General features: G+C 37.2%; 1 protein-coding gene across 1 annotated transcript in view; it reads left to right on the forward strand.

The window, feature by feature from the left end:
• The window catches only part of LOC135464434 (hyccin-like), a 163,981-nt gene that overhangs the window by 27,951 nt on the left and 116,216 nt on the right, over positions 1-19,814 (forward strand). The window contains exon 5 of the mRNA XM_064741860.1: positions 16,552-16,596. Within this exon, the coding sequence (XP_064597930.1) occupies positions 16,552-16,596 (45 nt within the window). The remainder of the gene's footprint in view (positions 1-16,551; positions 16,597-19,814) is intronic.

The raw sequence follows: 19,814 nt of genomic DNA on the forward strand, positions 1-19,814 counted from the left end.
TGCATATCAGAGACAATGATGTCTTTTACCATCGTAACGACTTACAACTCTATAACATACAAAGTCATTGCTCTGCAATTTTTATGCATATGATATTGAAACAGTCATATTTGTGACAGTATAATGATTTTGGCCTTTTTTTGTTGATATACTGGCAAAATTTTAGCACTATCTAATTCTACTTCATTCTGCTTCATTTGATTTAGAGGTCAATACTTTAGTGTATCACCTGACTTGAACATTATGCAGTTTTATGAATTGCCCAATCAGCGAGCTTAACTTGTTCTCTGAATGCCTTGTTAAAGTGTGTTCCAACCATTATTCTCATCATGTTAAGTTTATTTGACATGTCTGGTGCAATACCCAATCAGTGAGCTTAACTGTTGTTCTCTGAATGCCTTGTTAAAATGTGTTCCAACCATTATTCTCATCATCTTGAAGTTTATTTGACATGTCTAGTGAATTGCCCAATCAGTGAACTTAACTGTTGTTCTCTGAATGTCTTGTTAAAATGTTCTCCAACCATTATTCTCATCATTTTGAAGTTTATTTGACATGTCTAGTGAATTGCCCAATCAGTGAACTTAACTGTTGTTATCTGAATGTCTTGTTAAAATGTGTTCCAACCATTATTCTCATCATTTTGAAATTTATTTGACATGTCTAGTGAATTGCCCAGTCAGTGAGGGTAACTGTTGTTCTCTGAATGCCTTGTAAAAGTGTGTTCCAACCATTATTCTCATTATTTTGAAGTTTATTTGACATGTCTAGTGAATTGCCCAATCAGTGAGCTTAACTGTTGTTCTCTGAATGTCTTGTGAAAATGTGTCCCAACCATTATTCTCATCATTTTGAAGTTTATTTGACATGTCTAGTGAATTGCCCAATCAGTGAGCGTAACTGTTGTTCTCTGAATGTCTTGTGAAAGTGTGTCCCAACCATTATTCTCATCATTTTGAAGTTTATTTGACAGGTCTAGTGAATTGCCCAATCAGTGAGCTTAACTGTTGTTCTCTGAATGCCTTGTTAAAATGTGTTCCAACCATTATTCTCATCATTTTGATGTTTATTTGACATGTCTAGTGAGTTGCCCAATCATTGAGCGTAACTGTTGTTCTCTGAATGCCTTGTTAAAATGTGTTCCAACCATTATTCTCATCATTTTGATGTTTATTTGACATGTTTAGTGAATTGCCCAATCAGTGAGCTTGACTGTTGTTCTCTGAATGCCTTGTTAAAATGTGTTCCAACCATTATTCTCATCATTTTGATGTTTATTTGACATGTCTAGTGAATTGCCCAATCAGTGAGCTTGACTGTTGTTCTCTGAATGCCTTGTTAAAATGTTCTCCAACGATTATTCTCATCATTTTGAAGTTTATTTGACATGTCTAGTGAATTGCCCAATCAGTGAGCGTAACTGTTGTTCTCTGAATGTCTTGTGAAAATGTGTCCCAACCATTATTCTCATCATTTTGAAGTTTATTTGACATGTCTAGTGAATTGCCCAATCAGTGAGCTTAACTGTTGTTCTCTGAATGCCTTGTTAAAATGTGTTCCAACCATTATTCACATAATTTTGAAGTTTATTTGACATGTCTAGTCAGTTGTATGTATAGCTTCAGGGCATACTTAAAAGTCAAATTCATTTTGGCTATTTAGTCCTCTAGACTGGCCAAAAGCAATTTTCCTGTTAGGAGTTAAAAGACATACCGACAAAATGAATTTGCAAAATACAAAAATAAGTTTTGTTGGACTTCTAACTTGACCCCCTGGGCCTACATTTTCTGAAAAATGTTAAGAGAATTATAAGGGGAAATCTATCACTGGTCTAAACTGTCCGTCTGTTGAGATAACATGCAAATGATGCAGTGCAAAGATTCCCACAGTGCAACGTTTGCTTGTGGCTCGCACATGTAAACAGTATGATATATTGAAAGCAAATTATAAGTCTTTATAATAAACCAGTTACGATCTTCCTTTCTGTCGACAATGTTTGGTAATGTTTTTGTAATTCTCAGCAATCGGTACGACAGAACTGAGGTTATATGATAAACTGCATAAGTATTATACCATACAGTGTCTGACATTTCAAGTTCGCTGAACATCTCCAGTCATCTAGCCAAAATGAGAGGTAACTAACTGACTCCAAAAATCGGTTTTTTTCTAAATACAGCGACTTCAGTGGTTGAAGGGAAATTCCGGACTAAAATCAACATTCATTTGTTTATTCAAAGTCTGATACATGTCAGCAGATCTCTGGAAGACTCAACTATATGTAGATGCCATCTAAAATAAGGGAACAATTTTTCCTCTGTCTGAGGAATGCCCCTTTAAATCTTTTAGGGCACACGTAATAAAGTTAGAACATGCACCTATACATGTACCTTGAAAATAAACCATTTTGTGTAATTTAAAAATCAAATACACCTTATGTTTGTAACCATGCTTATTGTTTTGCTTTGTGTATTATTGTTTGTCTTTTTATATCCATTGTTCTTAACCATTCATTTAGTTTCTCCGTTTGTTGTTGTTTTTGATTGATGTTGACTGGTCTTTCATTTTTTTTCACAATTTTGTGAACTTTTCTGAAAAAGAGAGAGTATGCTATTTGATCTTACTGAACTGTCAAATTGCATTGTTATCTTCAGACCAGAAGATCACATTTGTCATAAACCTGCTTCTGTAGTTATTACCTTTGTGCCACAGGTAATAAGGAGGTGAAAATTACATCCAAGATCCTCTGAGGAGTGGATCAAAGGCATTGGGGGGCTTCACCCATAAATGAGTAAAGCACAGAGCTTTGTGAGAGAGAATGGTCGTTCGAAAGGAAACGTCAGCTTCAAAGTCTGTGTTTGTTGATGCCCCAGTATTTGATTGGCCGTGCACGATGGCAGAGTAAACTATTTTCAGTTGGAAAATCTTTCTCCTGCAAATTGGGTGGGAAATTGCATCTTATATTATAACCACATGTATGTCTGTATCTACACACATTTTTTGATAAGGAAGACACATTCGCAACTGAAGTCAGAATAAGAAGATGTATAAAAATCGAGAAAGATTCTGGTTATATTCCATCTATAAATGCATCTGTACATGCACATACAAAGAACAAATTCCCCAGTCCATATCAACCTGATTCTCATACTCCATATTTGTAGCGTTAATTTCTTGTTCAAGTAGTCTTGTTAATTAGATTAAAGAAGGTTTGTAAAAGCATGCTCGTCTAATGAAATGGCCGCCAGCTTTAAGTGTCAAAAGGGTTCTTTATTTTATAAACAAATACCTACACCTTTGACCTAAAATAATAACCTTGTCCGCCTTTCTTGTACCACTTCTATTCCATGAGCTAGTACCAAACCTTTCAAAAAAAAAAAAAAAAAAACCACCCTTACCACTCTACCAGCATCCACACCCAGCACATGGAGTACCATAGTACATTATCATGTATGTTTAGGCATTTGTATTATAAAATAATTAACCATTTTGACCGATGTTAGTCTCGAATGTGCGGCTTCATGCATGAAATGTAAAGTGTACAGCATTGATTTGAATGGAAGGAGACACTGAACCCTGTGCATTAAAGCTTTTCATGACAAACCTTTTGCCATCGGTGAAGCACTTCAGTTGAGTCCTAATGCAGATTCTCCCCCCACCCTTCCCTTGCCCCAGGCTTCTCATCCTAGCCCATGGAATGGATACTAAGCAGATAGACAGGTGAAAAGGGGCTAATTACTGTCTACCTGTGCAGGTCAGTGGTAGGTGTTCTTCCTCATAAGTGGCATTATCCGTCTTTGTTCAGTCAAGCGCAAATCCCACCACCAAAGTGCCTATTGAATTCCTCTCAAAGGGCTTGACAGCTTTTAACCAACCGTTGATCGAGTCAGAATCTTGGGCTACAGGACTCCTCCTGTATCAAGTGGTTTATCTGATATCAACCAAGACGACACACTACGCAGCTATCTCCTTATGTTTTCAATAGTCATGAATATATAAAACTAGTCCGGAAGTGAGACATGGCTCAGATAAGTTGTAAGAGATGTGACTGACCAAACTTTCTTGGCAGACATTAGGTTTGGCCTTGATCCTGGCCAGTAAGACAGGGACTTTTTAGACATCACCTTCTTATTGGTAGTATGGTCTTTGTGACGTATATACAGTAAGGAGTATATTTGTCCTTTTGCCTTTCAATTGTTGAAGACCACTTGTCTTCCAGCAGTATGGCCCACAGGATCTTCCTGTATAACTTGGCAAAGGTTGGTGGTTTAATTATTCTGGGCCTTCCAAAAAATTTGCCACCATATAAACTGAAAAATGTTTAAGTATGGATTTAAACAAACCTCAAGTAAATGGTGTGAAGTAACGCCAAACCATTCGCCCCATGCCCACTGGCCAGGGTTTGGGTTTTGTGTAATTAGCTCCTTCTGCACTACCCTATTTGTTCTAAATTGTGGGACACCTGGTTTGCTCATTTTAATTAGCCAATAAATGTGTAATTCTAGCATGGGTATTGAGTTTCTGTTTTCTCACATGGTTAGACCATCTAATGAGCAACGTGCTCATATCTTTACTTGTTCAAAAGGCTGGTAAAGAAATGTAATATTCTACTTCCAACACTACTAATGTGCATCCCAAATTTTAAACAAAATAGCAAGGAAAGCTTTATAAACTCACAGATTTGTTTTACCACAACATTTTCACGTAGGAAAGAGCACTTTCAGGGTGATTTATCACCTTTTTGATTTGATTTTTGAGACAATTAAAACTACACTGGTTGGCTAATTGACCAATTTCAGGGCTTCACAAAGTATAGTTTTATTAGTCTATGCTTGAATGAACATCATGCGAACATGGGAAAGGGTTGAAGAAGGTGCAAACATGGGGATGGGTTGAAGAATTACAGTAGATTTAAATGACATCCGCTTTTCCTGTTCTTTGACTTTCAAATGATGCTCTGTCCATTGTCATTGCATACCTGGATCCTGGGAAAGCTTGCTTGTACACTTCTTGTCTGATTGTTGCTTTAATTGCTGCTGATTCACCCTTTGACCTTAAACCACAGCTGTATATTTAATAAGCAGAGATAGATCATCACAGGGGACAAACAAACAACCTACTCTGGTCTAGTAGACCATTAGATCATCACAGGTCACAAACAAACAACCTACTCTGGTCTCTAGTGGTTTTGTAGACCAAAGAGCCACTGGCTGTACTTAGTATGTGTAACCCTGCAGGTATTTCTATCTGGAGGGCCTCCGTGGCTAGCGCAGCGTAATGACCCAGGAGTCTCTTACCAATGTGGTCGCTGTGAGTCCAGCTCATGCTGGCTTCCTCTCCAGCCGTACGTGGGAAGGTTTGGCAGCAACCTGCGGATGGTCGTGGGTTTCCCAAGGGTCTCTGCCCAGTTTCCTCCCACCATAATGCTGGCCACCGTCGTGTAAGTGAAATATTTTTGAGTACGGTGTAACACACCAGTCAAATAAATAAATAAATAAATAAATAAATTTCTATCTGGTCTAGAAGGAAAATTTCACTTACCTTTACCTTACGAGTCTGGCTTTGGTATGCACTAAATCCATAAAGTTATAGAAGTTTAAAAAATGTCCAAACTGCGCCATCAAGCATTAGTCCAGCTGCTGAAACCTTTGAATCCAAAAGTCATACCGATGTTCATCATGTTTCAGATATCAGGCAAGCCACTGGCAGTTCGAAATTCAATGACTAAATAACCCTTAATTATATAGAAAGAAATGGCAAAATGAAAACAGAACAATTTTTCAATGTAATTTCTCTATTGGGGTAAGAAACATGGCTTTTCGATTCAGAAGTTTCAATGTTTATGTTATTGTTGTAGGAGCGTTTGACAGTGCAGGTTTTGATATCTTTTAAACCATATACCTTGTGTATTCAAAACACTAGGACGTATTCGAATTGTAAAGCTGGACTAGATACAAATGTGGGCCAGGCTAGACACACTATAAAGTATGGCCTTGCTGGGCAAGATTTCCAACCAGAACACAGTTTGTCACTTGGCCAACAACGATGGTCTTTTATCATCCGTGTCTAGACTTTTGGGCTCAACGATTTGATATTAATTCTTGTATATGTAATATTCTGGGTGGACATTTTGCAAGAGCATATAGACACTGTTGGCATATACAAGAACATGGAGGCATAGACCTTCTCATTCCATGTATTGCACTTTGACTTAATTAAAGATGTGTAATTAGCAGGGAATGTGGCTTGATAATGTTAATTGAACCAGTGTCGTCTCATTCCATTTTTTTTATGTTGTATTTTGCCCTATTGTGTTTCTTTAGATTTTTTTTTTTCCGGTTTCTTTTTTTTTTTCTGTCTACATTTTCCTCTGTTTTCTGAAAGTTCTATTTTTTCCTTTTCTTAGCTTTTGAGCCAAATGAGACTAATTTCTTGCAGCATTGCATGACCATGGCTTAATTGTGTCCTGCTGGTTTAGTGCTTTCTCATCAACTACATGCAGGGCTTTGCTTCATGTCATTCTGTCATTTGGCATCTGAATGTAGCAGAACCCATTAGGGTAATAGAAGACAATCAAAATACATGTATCAAGTGACCACAAACAGCAAGGTTACCAGGTTAATCAATGTACATTTCTTTATTTATTTATTTTTTCAATTGCTTGTTAATGACATGCTGAAGAATTTGTCTCTTGTACAACGTCGGCCAGTTATATGGATAGTGAAAGTGCGATTTTACATGGTAATTAAACCACTGACGGTTGGCATTTAAAGGTGAACTGCAGAACTTTTAATTTTTGCAGCAGGCATCTGCTGTTTCTGTAAGATTGTGTTAGTTGTCTTTGTGAAAATAATTACTTGTAAATGCTTTTAATAAAAATGTTTACAATTGTCCAGTGTAACATTGCATGGAGGCTGATGTCCATCGATAATTATCTCTCCTCGTGTTTAAAATGTCACAGCATCATTGGTGGTGACCTTCAGTCATGTTTACCAAAATGTAACCACATTTGCGACATAGTTGCATGGCAATCAGATATGAATGAACCAGGGCCGCTTTGATGTTACAATGCTTCGAAATCCAAGGGAAACAAACCTGTGCATTTTGAATCAGTATAAAGACTCATGGTCTGCGCGCATGTGATCTTGACAGCAAAGAAAATAGTGCATGGCCAACCCTGTATGGTCTTTCAGCTCTACTAGATGGATAACAAGGGTGAGTGTGACCCCAAAAGGCCTTGTTATGCTAAAAGATTCCCTCTCATTCTGCACATCAGAGATGATAGGATGAGAAGGGGGATTTCTTTTACGCATGCCCTTGGCCTTTTGGGGTCACACTTCATCTTAAAAGAACTGACACAAACGGTGAAACATCAAGATATATGAGAAGGCTAGTTTTATTTTCAAGACTTTCAACTTTCAAGACAGCACGCTTTGTTCTCATATACGGGCTGCGATCTGCGGTCCTCATGATATCCCCAATTGAAACACCTTTCCGGGCACCTGCCGAGGTAGAAGCTCCTCTATAGGAGTGAGCCTTAAAAACCAAAGTATCAACGCCAGTGGCTGATAACGTCACTGATAACCAACGCGAGATTGTCGAAGTTGACACTGGTTTAAAGGTCTTGAAAGAAATTAAGAGTTGGTCGTTTGTTCTCCTCGACAGAGTTGTACTCATATATTCAAATAAGTTTCTGACAACTCACAATTTACTATCCCCAAACTTTCTTAGCTCTACCGGAAGAGGCAATCTGTGCTTCCTCATTGTGATCAACACATGATCAACAAGAAAAACAACTTTTGCCTCACATACCAACATTCTTAAATTCGAAACGAATAAAGACTTTGCACTCTCTGTGCAGTAGTCAGAGCCAACAGTGCCACCAATTTTAAGGTGAAACATTTGAGAGGAATGTCCTGAAGCATCATGCAAGCCTTCAGGTGAGCCAACTCAATCGACACGTCCCACATACATGAATATCTTGGCCTAAATGGCTTGTTTTCAAAGAGACCCTTCATGAATCTACGAATGAGATTGTCCTGTAATGTGACATTAACACACTTTAAGGTCTGAAGCATCGATGTGTGGGTGTTCACAACACTGTGTGATGACTCAGACGACAGATCTGCCAGGTAATTCAAAATGTTAACTTGACTCACTCGGAAAGGATGGACAGTCTTTCTATTACACCAAGCACACCATCGTCCCCAGGCATAACCAGCACTGTTTACTGGTATAATCTCTCCAAGATTAACAGATAAGGCAAAAACGTTTGAATATTACCAGCAGTGAAATTATTGCTTACCTTTATCTCCTGGTTTGTGAGCTCATAGCTTCCCGGCTTTGCGGGTGCCTGGGTCGGTGCATGTACCTGGTGCCAAGGTATCGGGTGCTGAATTGCCAGACCCCACCCCTGGTAGCCTGTTGTCCAGTTTTTTGAGACCGGCTTTCCTGCCAGCTGGAATTCCGTATTTCTGCTCACTATCCAGATATTGTCAATCTCACTAACGTGGCCTCGGACATTATCTCAGAGTAACAATCGTGTTGTCGGCACCTCCGCTGCACATAGGGCCGAATCTTAGACCGTCTTGACACAGATACGTTGAACAAACAGTTTGCCATTATCGCCAAAGTTTGTGAAGATTTCATTACTCCTGGTGCATGGGCGAGGTATGTCAATGTCGAGATTCCTATCCTGAGGAGGTCTGGTACCTTAGTAAAAAAGATGTTGCAACCCCACATGTGGCTGTCAAAGGACCCCCGGATTTCTGGATTAATTCTAGGAGGGATTAATCCTTCGCAGTTCTGCAGAATTTCAGACTGTTTGCGATCTCAGTTTGATGTGAGGCAGCTTTTCTAAGAAATTCGGCCACTTTATGCCTGGCAGATTCTCTTTTGGCATGCGTATTCTGTAAGATGGGTAGGAAATTGGGGGTCAAGTGACAACTCTTTCGTGTCAAAAACAAAATGGCCGCCCAATATTAAAGCATTGAGGAAAAAGTAACTTTTTGCCACTTTGCTAGTGACCAGTAAGGCCTAAGTGTACAAAATAACATCTCGAAAGCTCTGCAGAAATACTTAAATTATCTGGATAGCTGAAAATTATACAAATCCAATGGGTACAAGATGGCTGACAGCAATTCAAAACAGGCATTTTCCCACACAATAACATTAGGAGAACCGTTCTCTTCACCCACACCCTTACTGAGGAGCTCACATGGTCTCTAGCGTCCGATCCATCTTACAGAAATAATACGACTTTATTTGACATAACTGTCTGATATATATGTGCGCACCTAACGCATAAAAGATGTATTCTGTAAGACGGGTCGGAAGTTGGGGGTCACGTGACCACCTTTTTGTGTCTGAAAAAAAATGGCCGCCCAATGTTAAAGCATTGGGGAAAAGATCACTTTTGCCACTTCCCCAGCCACCAGTAAGGCCTAGTTCTACAAAATAATGTCACAAAAGCTCCGCAAATATACTCAGACTAAATACGATCCGTCTTACAGAATGTTGCAGATTATGTGCCCTTATATAGGTTGGCTCACAGACTAGTTTCTTTGCTGTAAAGATCACTTGTGCTCTGACTGCTTAATAAGTATGCAGTGTGACCCCAAAAGGCCTTGTGTAAAAGAACACGGGTTTTTTCAACAAGATGTTTATACAACTTTGTAGAACATCCACTTTCGAAATGATGTATTTACCCTATACATGTACCTCGTATTTTTATTCAAAGAAATGAGCGACTATGAAGTCATAAAGGCAACCATGGTGCCAAAGTGCCTGATGAAACGTTTGAGTATGGCGTGTAAAACCAGTGAGATTAATATGTGTATCTTGAAGTACTGTACATGACCTAGAATTGTGACATGACTATGTCACTCATTTTACCTGATTCCGAGAGTTTTGTTGATGTTATATAAAAGTAATTGTATTTCATCACCAGAAGATATGGAATATTTTATGACCTTTGATATCCTCTAAATTTACACTTTTCTGGGCAAATTTTAAGGGCAAATATGGTAATGTGGTCTAAAATTCATTGTATATGTGTTTATATATGTATCTTTTATTGTTTTATTAACACTGCACTTAAGAATTTACACTTACATAACGGCAGTCAGTTTTAATATGAAGTGAAAGAAAGTGGAATACATGTATTCAGGGTAAACCACCAACCTCTGGCAAGTTATTGACCCACTTTTCCATGTGTTACTGTACATACAGATGTGCACACCATATTAGTGGATAATTTAATGTGTCAGCCTGTGTCTACTGCCCCAAGAGCACGAGCTATGACTTATTGTCACCAAGTCCTCAAGTGTAAACAGTATGTCGGAGAAGGAAAATTTGGAGTTCAAGGCCAAAATAACACCTAGTGTATGCTAAGTTGCTTGAGAATTAAGATCAGATTTCCAGTGATTGAATATGCCCTTCATCGATTTTGATGAAAAGCCTACTCTGGCCTTTGTCTTTACCAGAAGGTAATGTGTGCAGATACATTTCTTGCAGTGATAAAGAACCTTGATTTGTGCTTTAATTGGCCGTTGTCTTAATTGTTATTAATGGTGTTCCAAAACTATATAATCCGTAAACTTTACACACAATGCTTTTAACTCCCTGTCCAGCTTTAGCCTAATTGTTTTTCTGTAGCCCATTTAATAATGATTTAAAGATGGTACTCACCTCAGTGACTGATTTGTTGATGTGTCTTTTGATTGGACTCTAAACGAACATGTTCACTATAAATTGTTTTCTCTGCGATGGCCTTGGAGGAGAACAGTTTCATTGTAAATAGACCAAGTTACCTTTTGATAAATAAAGATATTATTATTATTATTATTATCATCTACCAGTCAGTCGTGTCATTCAATTAATAACTCACCTTCTAAGCCAGACTTTGCCCGGTTAACCTCAGCTGTATATCTTAATTTCCATTTTATGCAGTTTTCTAACTTAAAATGCTGTGTACCCTGGAAGTATTCACTGATCAGAAGGTTAAATTTGACTTTATTGACCTTATTGACCTTATTGACATTCAAAGAGAGCCAGTGTATAGCAGTATAATGTAGTTTGAATACATCCACATGTACTTCATAGTGAATCGGTATCAATAACCCATCCAGTGTTTCTATACAATTGTGAAACTGGCTGATTTAATTGGGAGAAATTTTTCATGCTTGGTTATGTTCTAAAGGCAAATTTGAAAACACTAACCTTAAGTACACATGTACTTGTCAGATGTTTCTGCTACCTATCGCACACAAACAGCTAGATTTATCATTCTAAATGCATATACACATAGATTTGTGAAAGCATTCGCGTTAAAAAAAAAATGGATGTGGCATATGTTACTGATACCGTCTGCGTCACTACAGACCCACCATAGAATCTAATGTTTTAAAATCATTTTACTCTGAAAAATTTGCCGAGATAGTTTTTAATGGACTTTCATCTGATATATACTTCATTTTAGGGTTTTCTTTACCATTAAAGCTGTGTACATCACTCAACATGAGCACCATCATGCATCTTGTTGTGTACAATTTTAATTGGTTGCATTAGTCCAGATTTGCAATTTAACTGTGTTTAAACAATAGTCTTGATTAGTAGTGTCATAGAAAACAGTTAAATCCGCTAGGGCCGCTTGCACAAAGCCATAGTAGCCTACATTGCTTATTGCTACCATGGCAACATATGTTTTTTAACATGTAAGGCCATGGTAGTTAAAATCAACTTTGCCTATGATCGTTTTGTGCAAGCCAGCTTTTGGGCTACTTTAGATGGGAAACAGATTCTTGTTAAGGCAATCATAAAAATAAAGTATCTGAATACAAGCAGATTCCCTCAAAAAGCCACAGAGATAATTTAAGATGACCAAATGTACGTAAATTTCCAGATTGTGTCTACGGTACCTCCTTCAGACAACTGGACGTGAGAGTTTCTCAATATTAAAGTAAACAGATTTTGTGGAATTGACAAAAACAGTTTACTTTAATGTCCATGCATTAAAATCTTAACTTGGAGCAACAGTTTTGTGGTAATAGAATTTTGAACTGCATTGAAGATACGGGGAAACATTTTGATTATGGTAAAAATGACGACCCCTGTTTTGGTTAGTAAACCATGGGCAAATTCAATTAATAAGAATTCAGTACAAGTCTCTAAACCTTAAACATGTACATGTATTCCTCTTAGCACCTGATGACCCATGCATGCCTGAAATAAACTTTGGATGCGATATGGTTATAGTATGGTGAAGGAGCTCATTCGAGGAATTAAATCAATAAGTATATTGGTTCGATTAATTTGTGTACTTGATGAACTTACAGTAGATTGCACTGAGATGTATGTTAGTGGGAACTTGTTTTCGTGCACTGATAGAATCAGAAGAGAAGATGGATATTAGTGTTATTTTGGTGAAGTCTCTCATATCCCAGTAGTACAAGTACAGCATATCTCAACACAAAGCGATTGCTGTGGCTCTGTCTAGACAAGAAGAAAATTGCAGTACTGCAAGTCTTCCATCTAAAGTACATGTATATCCAATATTTCATTTAAAAAAAAACCTTGATATTATTAGGCATTTGAATTTTTGACTGATGGCTTGACCTAATATTTTGGCAAAAAAAATATCAAATTTCACTAATGAAATAAAATTTTCTGTGTTTACGAAGAATAGCTCAATAAACATCTGACTCAAACCTGTACTATTTATGGGGTTAAAATGATTCTGAAATTTGAAAAGTTACAATGCACGCACTTTATAAAGTTTAGAAACTTCAATAATTACCGATTTTGATCAGTTACATGGGTACAGATGAGGGTGATATTTTGTGAAAGGTAATTATTTGGACTATTCCAAAAAAAAATAGCAAAACTTTGAATGGATTTGCGTAGATCAACTTTTGATCAAATGTCTCCTGTACATAGCCTCTTTAAACCTAGCTTCCTCAACAGGTGAATCGCCCCCTGACAAATTAGGCCGTGTAGTCAGATGATTTTGATAAAGCCTTAGATGTAATTACGTCAATTAGGGTTGAGTAGGCCTATTTGCCTCTTCCTTTACCAAGGTATTCTTCACTGAAACTGTGAGTTTTTCCAGTATATTTATTGGGTGGAGAAATCATCAGTACCTGGAGTGTAAATGACCTTCAACCTTTCGCAAGTTATACTTGCAAACTTTTCCACATGACCTGCCATATTTAAATCAGCAAGGCATGATTTCAGAGAATTTTTCACCACCTTTTACATGTGTGTATTTAACGCCTTACTGTACAAACTAGATCTGCAATATAGCCTCCACATACAGAAGGGTGATGTTTGGTGGAAAACTTTCTGAATTGTGAGGTTTATTGACGGTAAATCACATACAATTTCACGTGCTTTTTCCTTACCAGCTTACATGTAATTGAACCGTAGCACAGCTGGGCTTAATTATCATTTGGTGAAAAATTCTGTGAAATTATAGATGACTTACTGTAGAAATATTGGTGGTAGGCTTCTAGTTTCCAGTGTCCTGTGAGCTTTATGTAAGACTACACGAAGACAGCATGGTTAACCTCTTTATCACCAGCTGAAGGCCCCAAGAACAGTGAAAGTGGGGAAATCTAGAAAATGCTCTTCCCCAGAATTATACTGAACCAACATCTTTTAGCCTTTATTCTTCTTAACCATAAAGCATTTAAAGAAATGAACAGCTTATTGATCTCTCAGCGTCCTCATTTGCAGTGTATGTAGGGTTTAACGTCATACTTAATAATTTTTTCCAGCTCATGCGGGCTTCCTCTCCGGCCGTATGTGGGAAGGTCTGCCAGCAACCTGCGGATGGTCGTGGGTTTCACCCGGGCTCTGCCCGGTTTCCTCCCACCATGATGAAATATTCTTGAGTACGGCGTAAAACACCAATCAAATAAATAAATAAATAAATAATAATTTTTCAGTCACATGACGACGGATAGTCATTAGGTATGTGTTAATATGTTGGTAGGGTGAGTCCATGCTGCCACTCAAGTTCTCTTGCCACTGAAGTATAATGCCAAATACACCCCACCCAGTCACTTTATATTTATTTATTTATTTATTTTATGCCGTACTCAAGTATATTTCACTTATACGACGGTGGCCAGCATTATGGTGGGTGGAAACCGGGTAGTGCCCGGGGGAATCCAATGGCCATCCACAGGTTGCTGACAAACCTTCCCACATACGTCGGGGGAGGAAGCCAGCATGAGTTGGACTTGAACTCACATTGGTGAGAGGCTCCTGGGTCATGCTGCACTAGCACGCCGAGCCACGGAGGCCCCCAGTCACTTTATACTGACACTGGACCAAACAGTGATGTTTCCTTGCTCTAACCTCATAGTGTTGAGAGCCAAGCCATTGCCATTGGGGTTTATATCTATATACATCCAACCAAGAGGTTCAATTCTGCCAGGACAATGACAGGACATTTCTGCATTCCTTCACTTTAATGGCAGTGTTAAAGCTGTTGGCAGCACTCCTAAAGCTGTTTGCCCAGTCCTACATCATTATTCTGTATACTTCTTGTTGACCTTTTGCCTTCCACCAATATATGCCATGAAAATCTACACAGGTAGAAAAGTATGTCAGTAACTTGCTAAAGGTCGCTGCTTAATTACCCCAGGCACTCCGTTTTCCTCCACGCACCCATAAAACTGGCTGCCAAGGTTTAGGTGAAATTATCCTTGAATATAGCATTAAACAACATTCAAATAATATAATTACATAACATAATACAAATATAATAAAAGCTAATATGGTCAAGAAAGATAAATTTTGATGGTGGGACTGTCTAGGTGGCCTATTGGGTTGAGTGTCCACCTCAAAGTCGGAAGACCTGGGATCAGACCCATTGCCAAAGACTTGAAAGCAGGACATGTACATATACTCATGGCTGCCTGGCTTGACACTCAGCTAGAACAAGGAAACAGGACTGGTTTGTCCTGTGTAGTTCTGTGTCATGTCTGGTGTGTGCTGCATGATGCTTCTGTGCGGGCAGAACTTTGGCGCCATGGACTCGCCCTGTCACAAGAAGACAAAGTATATACACACACAAATAATTGCTCCTCGATAATGACTCAAAAATTGTTGGGTATGACATAAAACTCCAGGCATACATACATACATACAGACAGACAGACAGACAGATATTGATGATGGCTTTATAGTCAACAGAGGCTGGTCAGGTGCGGTGCTTTTCTTTGTGTTTTGTCACTTCAATATTAACCCAAAATGAGAAGCCCCCTTGGAAGCAATAACATTATATCATATGCGTTCTGCTAGTTTTAAATTTTATGAGGTAATGTTCTTTTATTATTGTATAAGCCAAAGCTAGTGACATTTCATGAGAATTCTGAAAATATTCAGTGAAAGTTGGCCAGATTGTAGGGCCAAAAAAAAGAGAGAAAAAACATTGGATTAAAATTGAGAACAAGTAAAATTGACTTCTTGTTGTTGAATCAGAATTTTGTGCTTTTAGAAGAAGTAAAATATTTGTTAATCTGCCAATCTGTCATTGAAGATCGACTGTTTCCATAATTGCAAGAGTATTGGAGCATAGCTGTGCTTGTTGTAACTTGTTCATTCCTGCTAAGTCTGATTGTCTTATTGGTTGGATCATCGAGTCACCTGTAATAATTAGCAGTAATCAGAATTTCCTTAATTAATTAGATTTACTGGCTATAAGGAGATTATTCCTTTGAAAGTCTGGCTTGATGCCATTTTCAGTTCGCTCTGAGCTTGCTGATGTAAATATCCTAGAAATATGTTTCTGTCCAAGTGATATCATTTCTACTTCCATGTTTTCATCATGCTGATAAAATTATTTGTTATGGGTGTTATTTAATAACATAACTAGTTGACTCTAGCAAGGGTTAAACATATCTGTGCATAAAGAACCAAACACTTAATTTAATTAGGCTGATGTTTTTGTAGCTACGTAAAAGACCAAAAAAATTATGCAATAGAAGCTAGTTTTTAGCTGTATAGGCAAATAAAAGTGGAATGTGGGCTAAGACTATGCACAGATCTTTGGTAACTTACAGAAAAACATTCCATCTGGGGATATTTCCATATCATAGAAGACAAAGTTTTCCTCAAGGAATAGAAGACAGTGCACTCATATGGTTTTGTTACATTTAGCTATAGCTGTTGTAACAAAAAATAGCAATGTTTTTGTCTAATATGTAATGGGTACATTTAGAGACAAATTTGTGATTTCAATTCATACCGTATTGGAGACAAAGATATTGTGCCATTCAAATAGTACCAGTGACTCATTGTACGTGTTTACCTGCTTTCATGCCATAATGACCTTTTGGGTATGTTAATATTTTCTGACCTAATCTTTTTTCTAAAAAAAACCTAAAACCCCCCAAAAAACAAAAGATCTGAAGTTGTGGCTGTAAATAACAATAGTATTTTTCTTTGTCATCAAGAGAAGTTTTATTTCATTTTATTATACATTTGTGTTTATTTAAATATCTTCTATTTTCACATTTGATATTAAGTTTTTCTTTGTCATTTCAGACATCCAGTGGTGTGGAGGCATTTTTACTGGGCGTGTACAATTTGGTAAGTCATTTCTACTACTTTTTGTGTACAGTATTGACATGTAATATAGTTCAGCAAAGATCATAATACATAGAGAATATGTAATGAGTGATCAGAAGATATCAAATTTATTAAACGAGAGTAGTAGTTTTCATTTGTTCTGAGCCTCAGGCGAGGAACAAATGAAAACTACTACTCAAGTTTAATAAACTTGATATCAAGAGTCATGAATTTCATATCCTGTTTATCCCATAAATGCCTTATTGTAAATTTATAGCGGAAAAAAATCATTAGGATTTGAACTTTTCTGAAACTGTGCCGACATCTGACCGTGTAGTGATATCATGTATATGGGTTAAGTGAAGCGTCATCAGTAAGTGAAAAGTACATGATCTGAAACTGTGCCGACATCTGACCGTGTAGTGATATCATGTATATGGGTTAAGTGAAGCGTCATCAGTAAGTGAAAAGTACATGATGGAGAATAATATTGTACAGACAAAATTTATTTACATAAAAAAACAATTGACAGTTTAACTTAACGAAGGTTGAACAAGCGAAACAGTTCATAAGACTTGTAAGAGCTAATTGGAATTTAGGCATCAGCTAGTGTTCTTGTGAAGATTCAATATGACGATTCAATAACACAAACACATTGTCGGTACTTCATGATTGTAATGAACATGCACGTGAAAGACACCACCCGATATGGGACTGCCAAATATCGGCGCCATTTCTTAGCTTGTGTGGCAGTAGCTCTATGTCATAGTCAGTGCCAAGGATTTCCGCATTAATCCGATTGTCTCTTGTCACATTTATATCTCCAACGCGATCTCCTGGTCAAAAGTTGGACATGTTCACATTTGCAGATGTCAAGAAAAAGTTTTTAAAAAAAGTAGTGCCTGTAGGCTGTACAGCCAAGTTGTAACTTTTGATTGGTTGATTTGATGAATGAAAAGATACACAGACCAATCAAAATTTATATTACACATGGTGCATATCAAAACCATATGTCATGCCTTTACTACCCGGAAAAATGAGCATTTATGGGATAAAATGTAATAGTTTTACATTGTTCAGCAATGATAAAATCATATACAGCATGAATAATCTTAATAGCAAAGGTAAAACTTTTTGAATTTTAGAACTTATTGAATTTTTTGAACTTGCAAAAACTGAAGGTTTAAGGGATGATAGTTGATTACAGCTGTGGTTTTAAATTTTTTTATAATACTGTATGAGTCTGCCAGCAACCTGAAGTTGGTCATGGGATTCCCCCCGGCTCTGCCCGGTTTCATCCCACCATTATGAATGCTGGTCGCCGTCGTATAAGTGAAATATTCTTGAGTACCGCATAAAAAACCAGTCTAGTAAATAAAGAAATAAAATACTGTACCAGGCTGGAGCCTTTAGCTACTGAGTGCATAATGCATTGCTTGTCACTTGTATTACAATGTAATTTTTTTTTGGATGTGTATAAGCACATAGGACATCATCAACAAGCAATTGACAAATTGTTACTTAATAATAGTTGAATTGGTACATGTACAAGCCCTGCATCACCTTAAAATAAGTAAAGGTGTTTCAGTACTGTCTATTATGTCATACTAACAGTTATAGTGCCTTGATGTACTGTTTTTACAAGCCTTATTGTTTTGGATTGTTAGCAATTTACATACATAACTGTACAACTCTGAAAGCCCCCTAGAGCACTAGTGAAGAGCACAGATTTCCCATACTGTCTGCAAACAAAGCAATAAATTCGTGGAAAGATTCTCAGATCGAAATGTTGCCACTGGCATTTTGTATCTGATGATTAATGAATGTGTTTACCATAGCAACGGTCTTCAATTTATTATCAGGAACACGTAAATATAGGCTGGTGCAGAGGTTGAACATGTTTCCAATGTGCAGCTGACCTGTGAAAGTTCACTGTGCTAAGATTAGAGATTTACTTAATCTGAGGTCATTTGTCTTTTATTTTTCAGAAATAATATATATTCTGTTTAATGTGCATTTTTGTGTTTTACAGGGTGAAACTAAATACATGTACATGTTTTTTATGATTGTAAACATTATTAAGTGAACTTTAACACGCCTTGTTAATCATGTATTTGTTTTCACTACTGAAAGTTCATGCAAAAATTATAATTAATGCTAAATGAAATACGCTCAGTTTTTTGGTATAATTTGTAATATGTGTATATGCGTTTGCACATACATGATGTGAATCAACTGATTTATTTATTTTTTTAAAATTCGGAAAACTTACTGTGGGTACCTTGGTTTGTAATGTTCACTTAAAATGTTATTAGTCATTATGTTGCTGTTTGTCTTGTGCTGTCCTGCTTATATCACTTGCTGCCTTGTTGACAAATTTTCTTTTCAAATCTAATTTGACATTTTCTAAATATATGTAAACGTCCAGCATTCTCAATTTTGTCCCTTTTTATATTTCCTACCCTTCATTTTATAAACCATTAACGGGTTATGATTTTTTACTGCTAAACAAATTTGGATATAAATGAGGTAAAGGTCTTGAAAATGCAAAGAAGCCATGCAGTGCAGGCTGTTGTAAAAACTTGTTTCTTCAGTTTGCAGAAATGCTTTCAGTTATTAACAGGGCAATTTTCGAATTGATATTTGTTTTTCTTCACATGTGAGAGTTCTTATACTTCATTGTTTCTTGAAGCTGTCAGGCTCCCTAAACAAACTACTGATTACGTTTTACATGAGCTTGATAAGTTGTTGCAGGAAGAGTTCACAGTGGTGTCTAAATTATACAGCCATACAATTTTAATCGATGCAGAGTGAAGCACTGATCAAGTGTCAAGCTGCGCTTCGGCTCTGAGCAAATATGTTTCAGACAATGTATTATATGCGTATCTGCAAGCATCTTTTTTTTTTTGTACTGGTGAAGACCTGTGTAAACTCTTGAAGTGCCTGGAAGATATCTCGAAATGAAGGTTATGTTGGTATGTTTCCTTGGTAACTCGCAAATTTTCCATCACACAACCACCAAATAGATGTCTAAGAGAAGCAACAAATATTTACCATAAAAATAGCAAAGTTTTGAAAAGGTGTCGCTTTTGTCCGAGAATGTATCAAACATCCAGTGTTTCTCTCTTATAAGACTCTCTCGCATTTCCAGAAGATGTTTTCAGTCAATAATTTGTAGGGACTCCTTTTTAGACTGTTGTGTTATCCGTATCAAGGATAGCCTGGCCTGATGGTTCTGA

The sequence above is a fragment of the Liolophura sinensis genome, chromosome 4, assembly GCF_032854445.1.
Source record: "Liolophura sinensis isolate JHLJ2023 chromosome 4, CUHK_Ljap_v2, whole genome shotgun sequence".
NCBI lineage: Eukaryota > Metazoa > Mollusca > Polyplacophora > Chitonida > Chitonidae > Liolophura > Liolophura sinensis.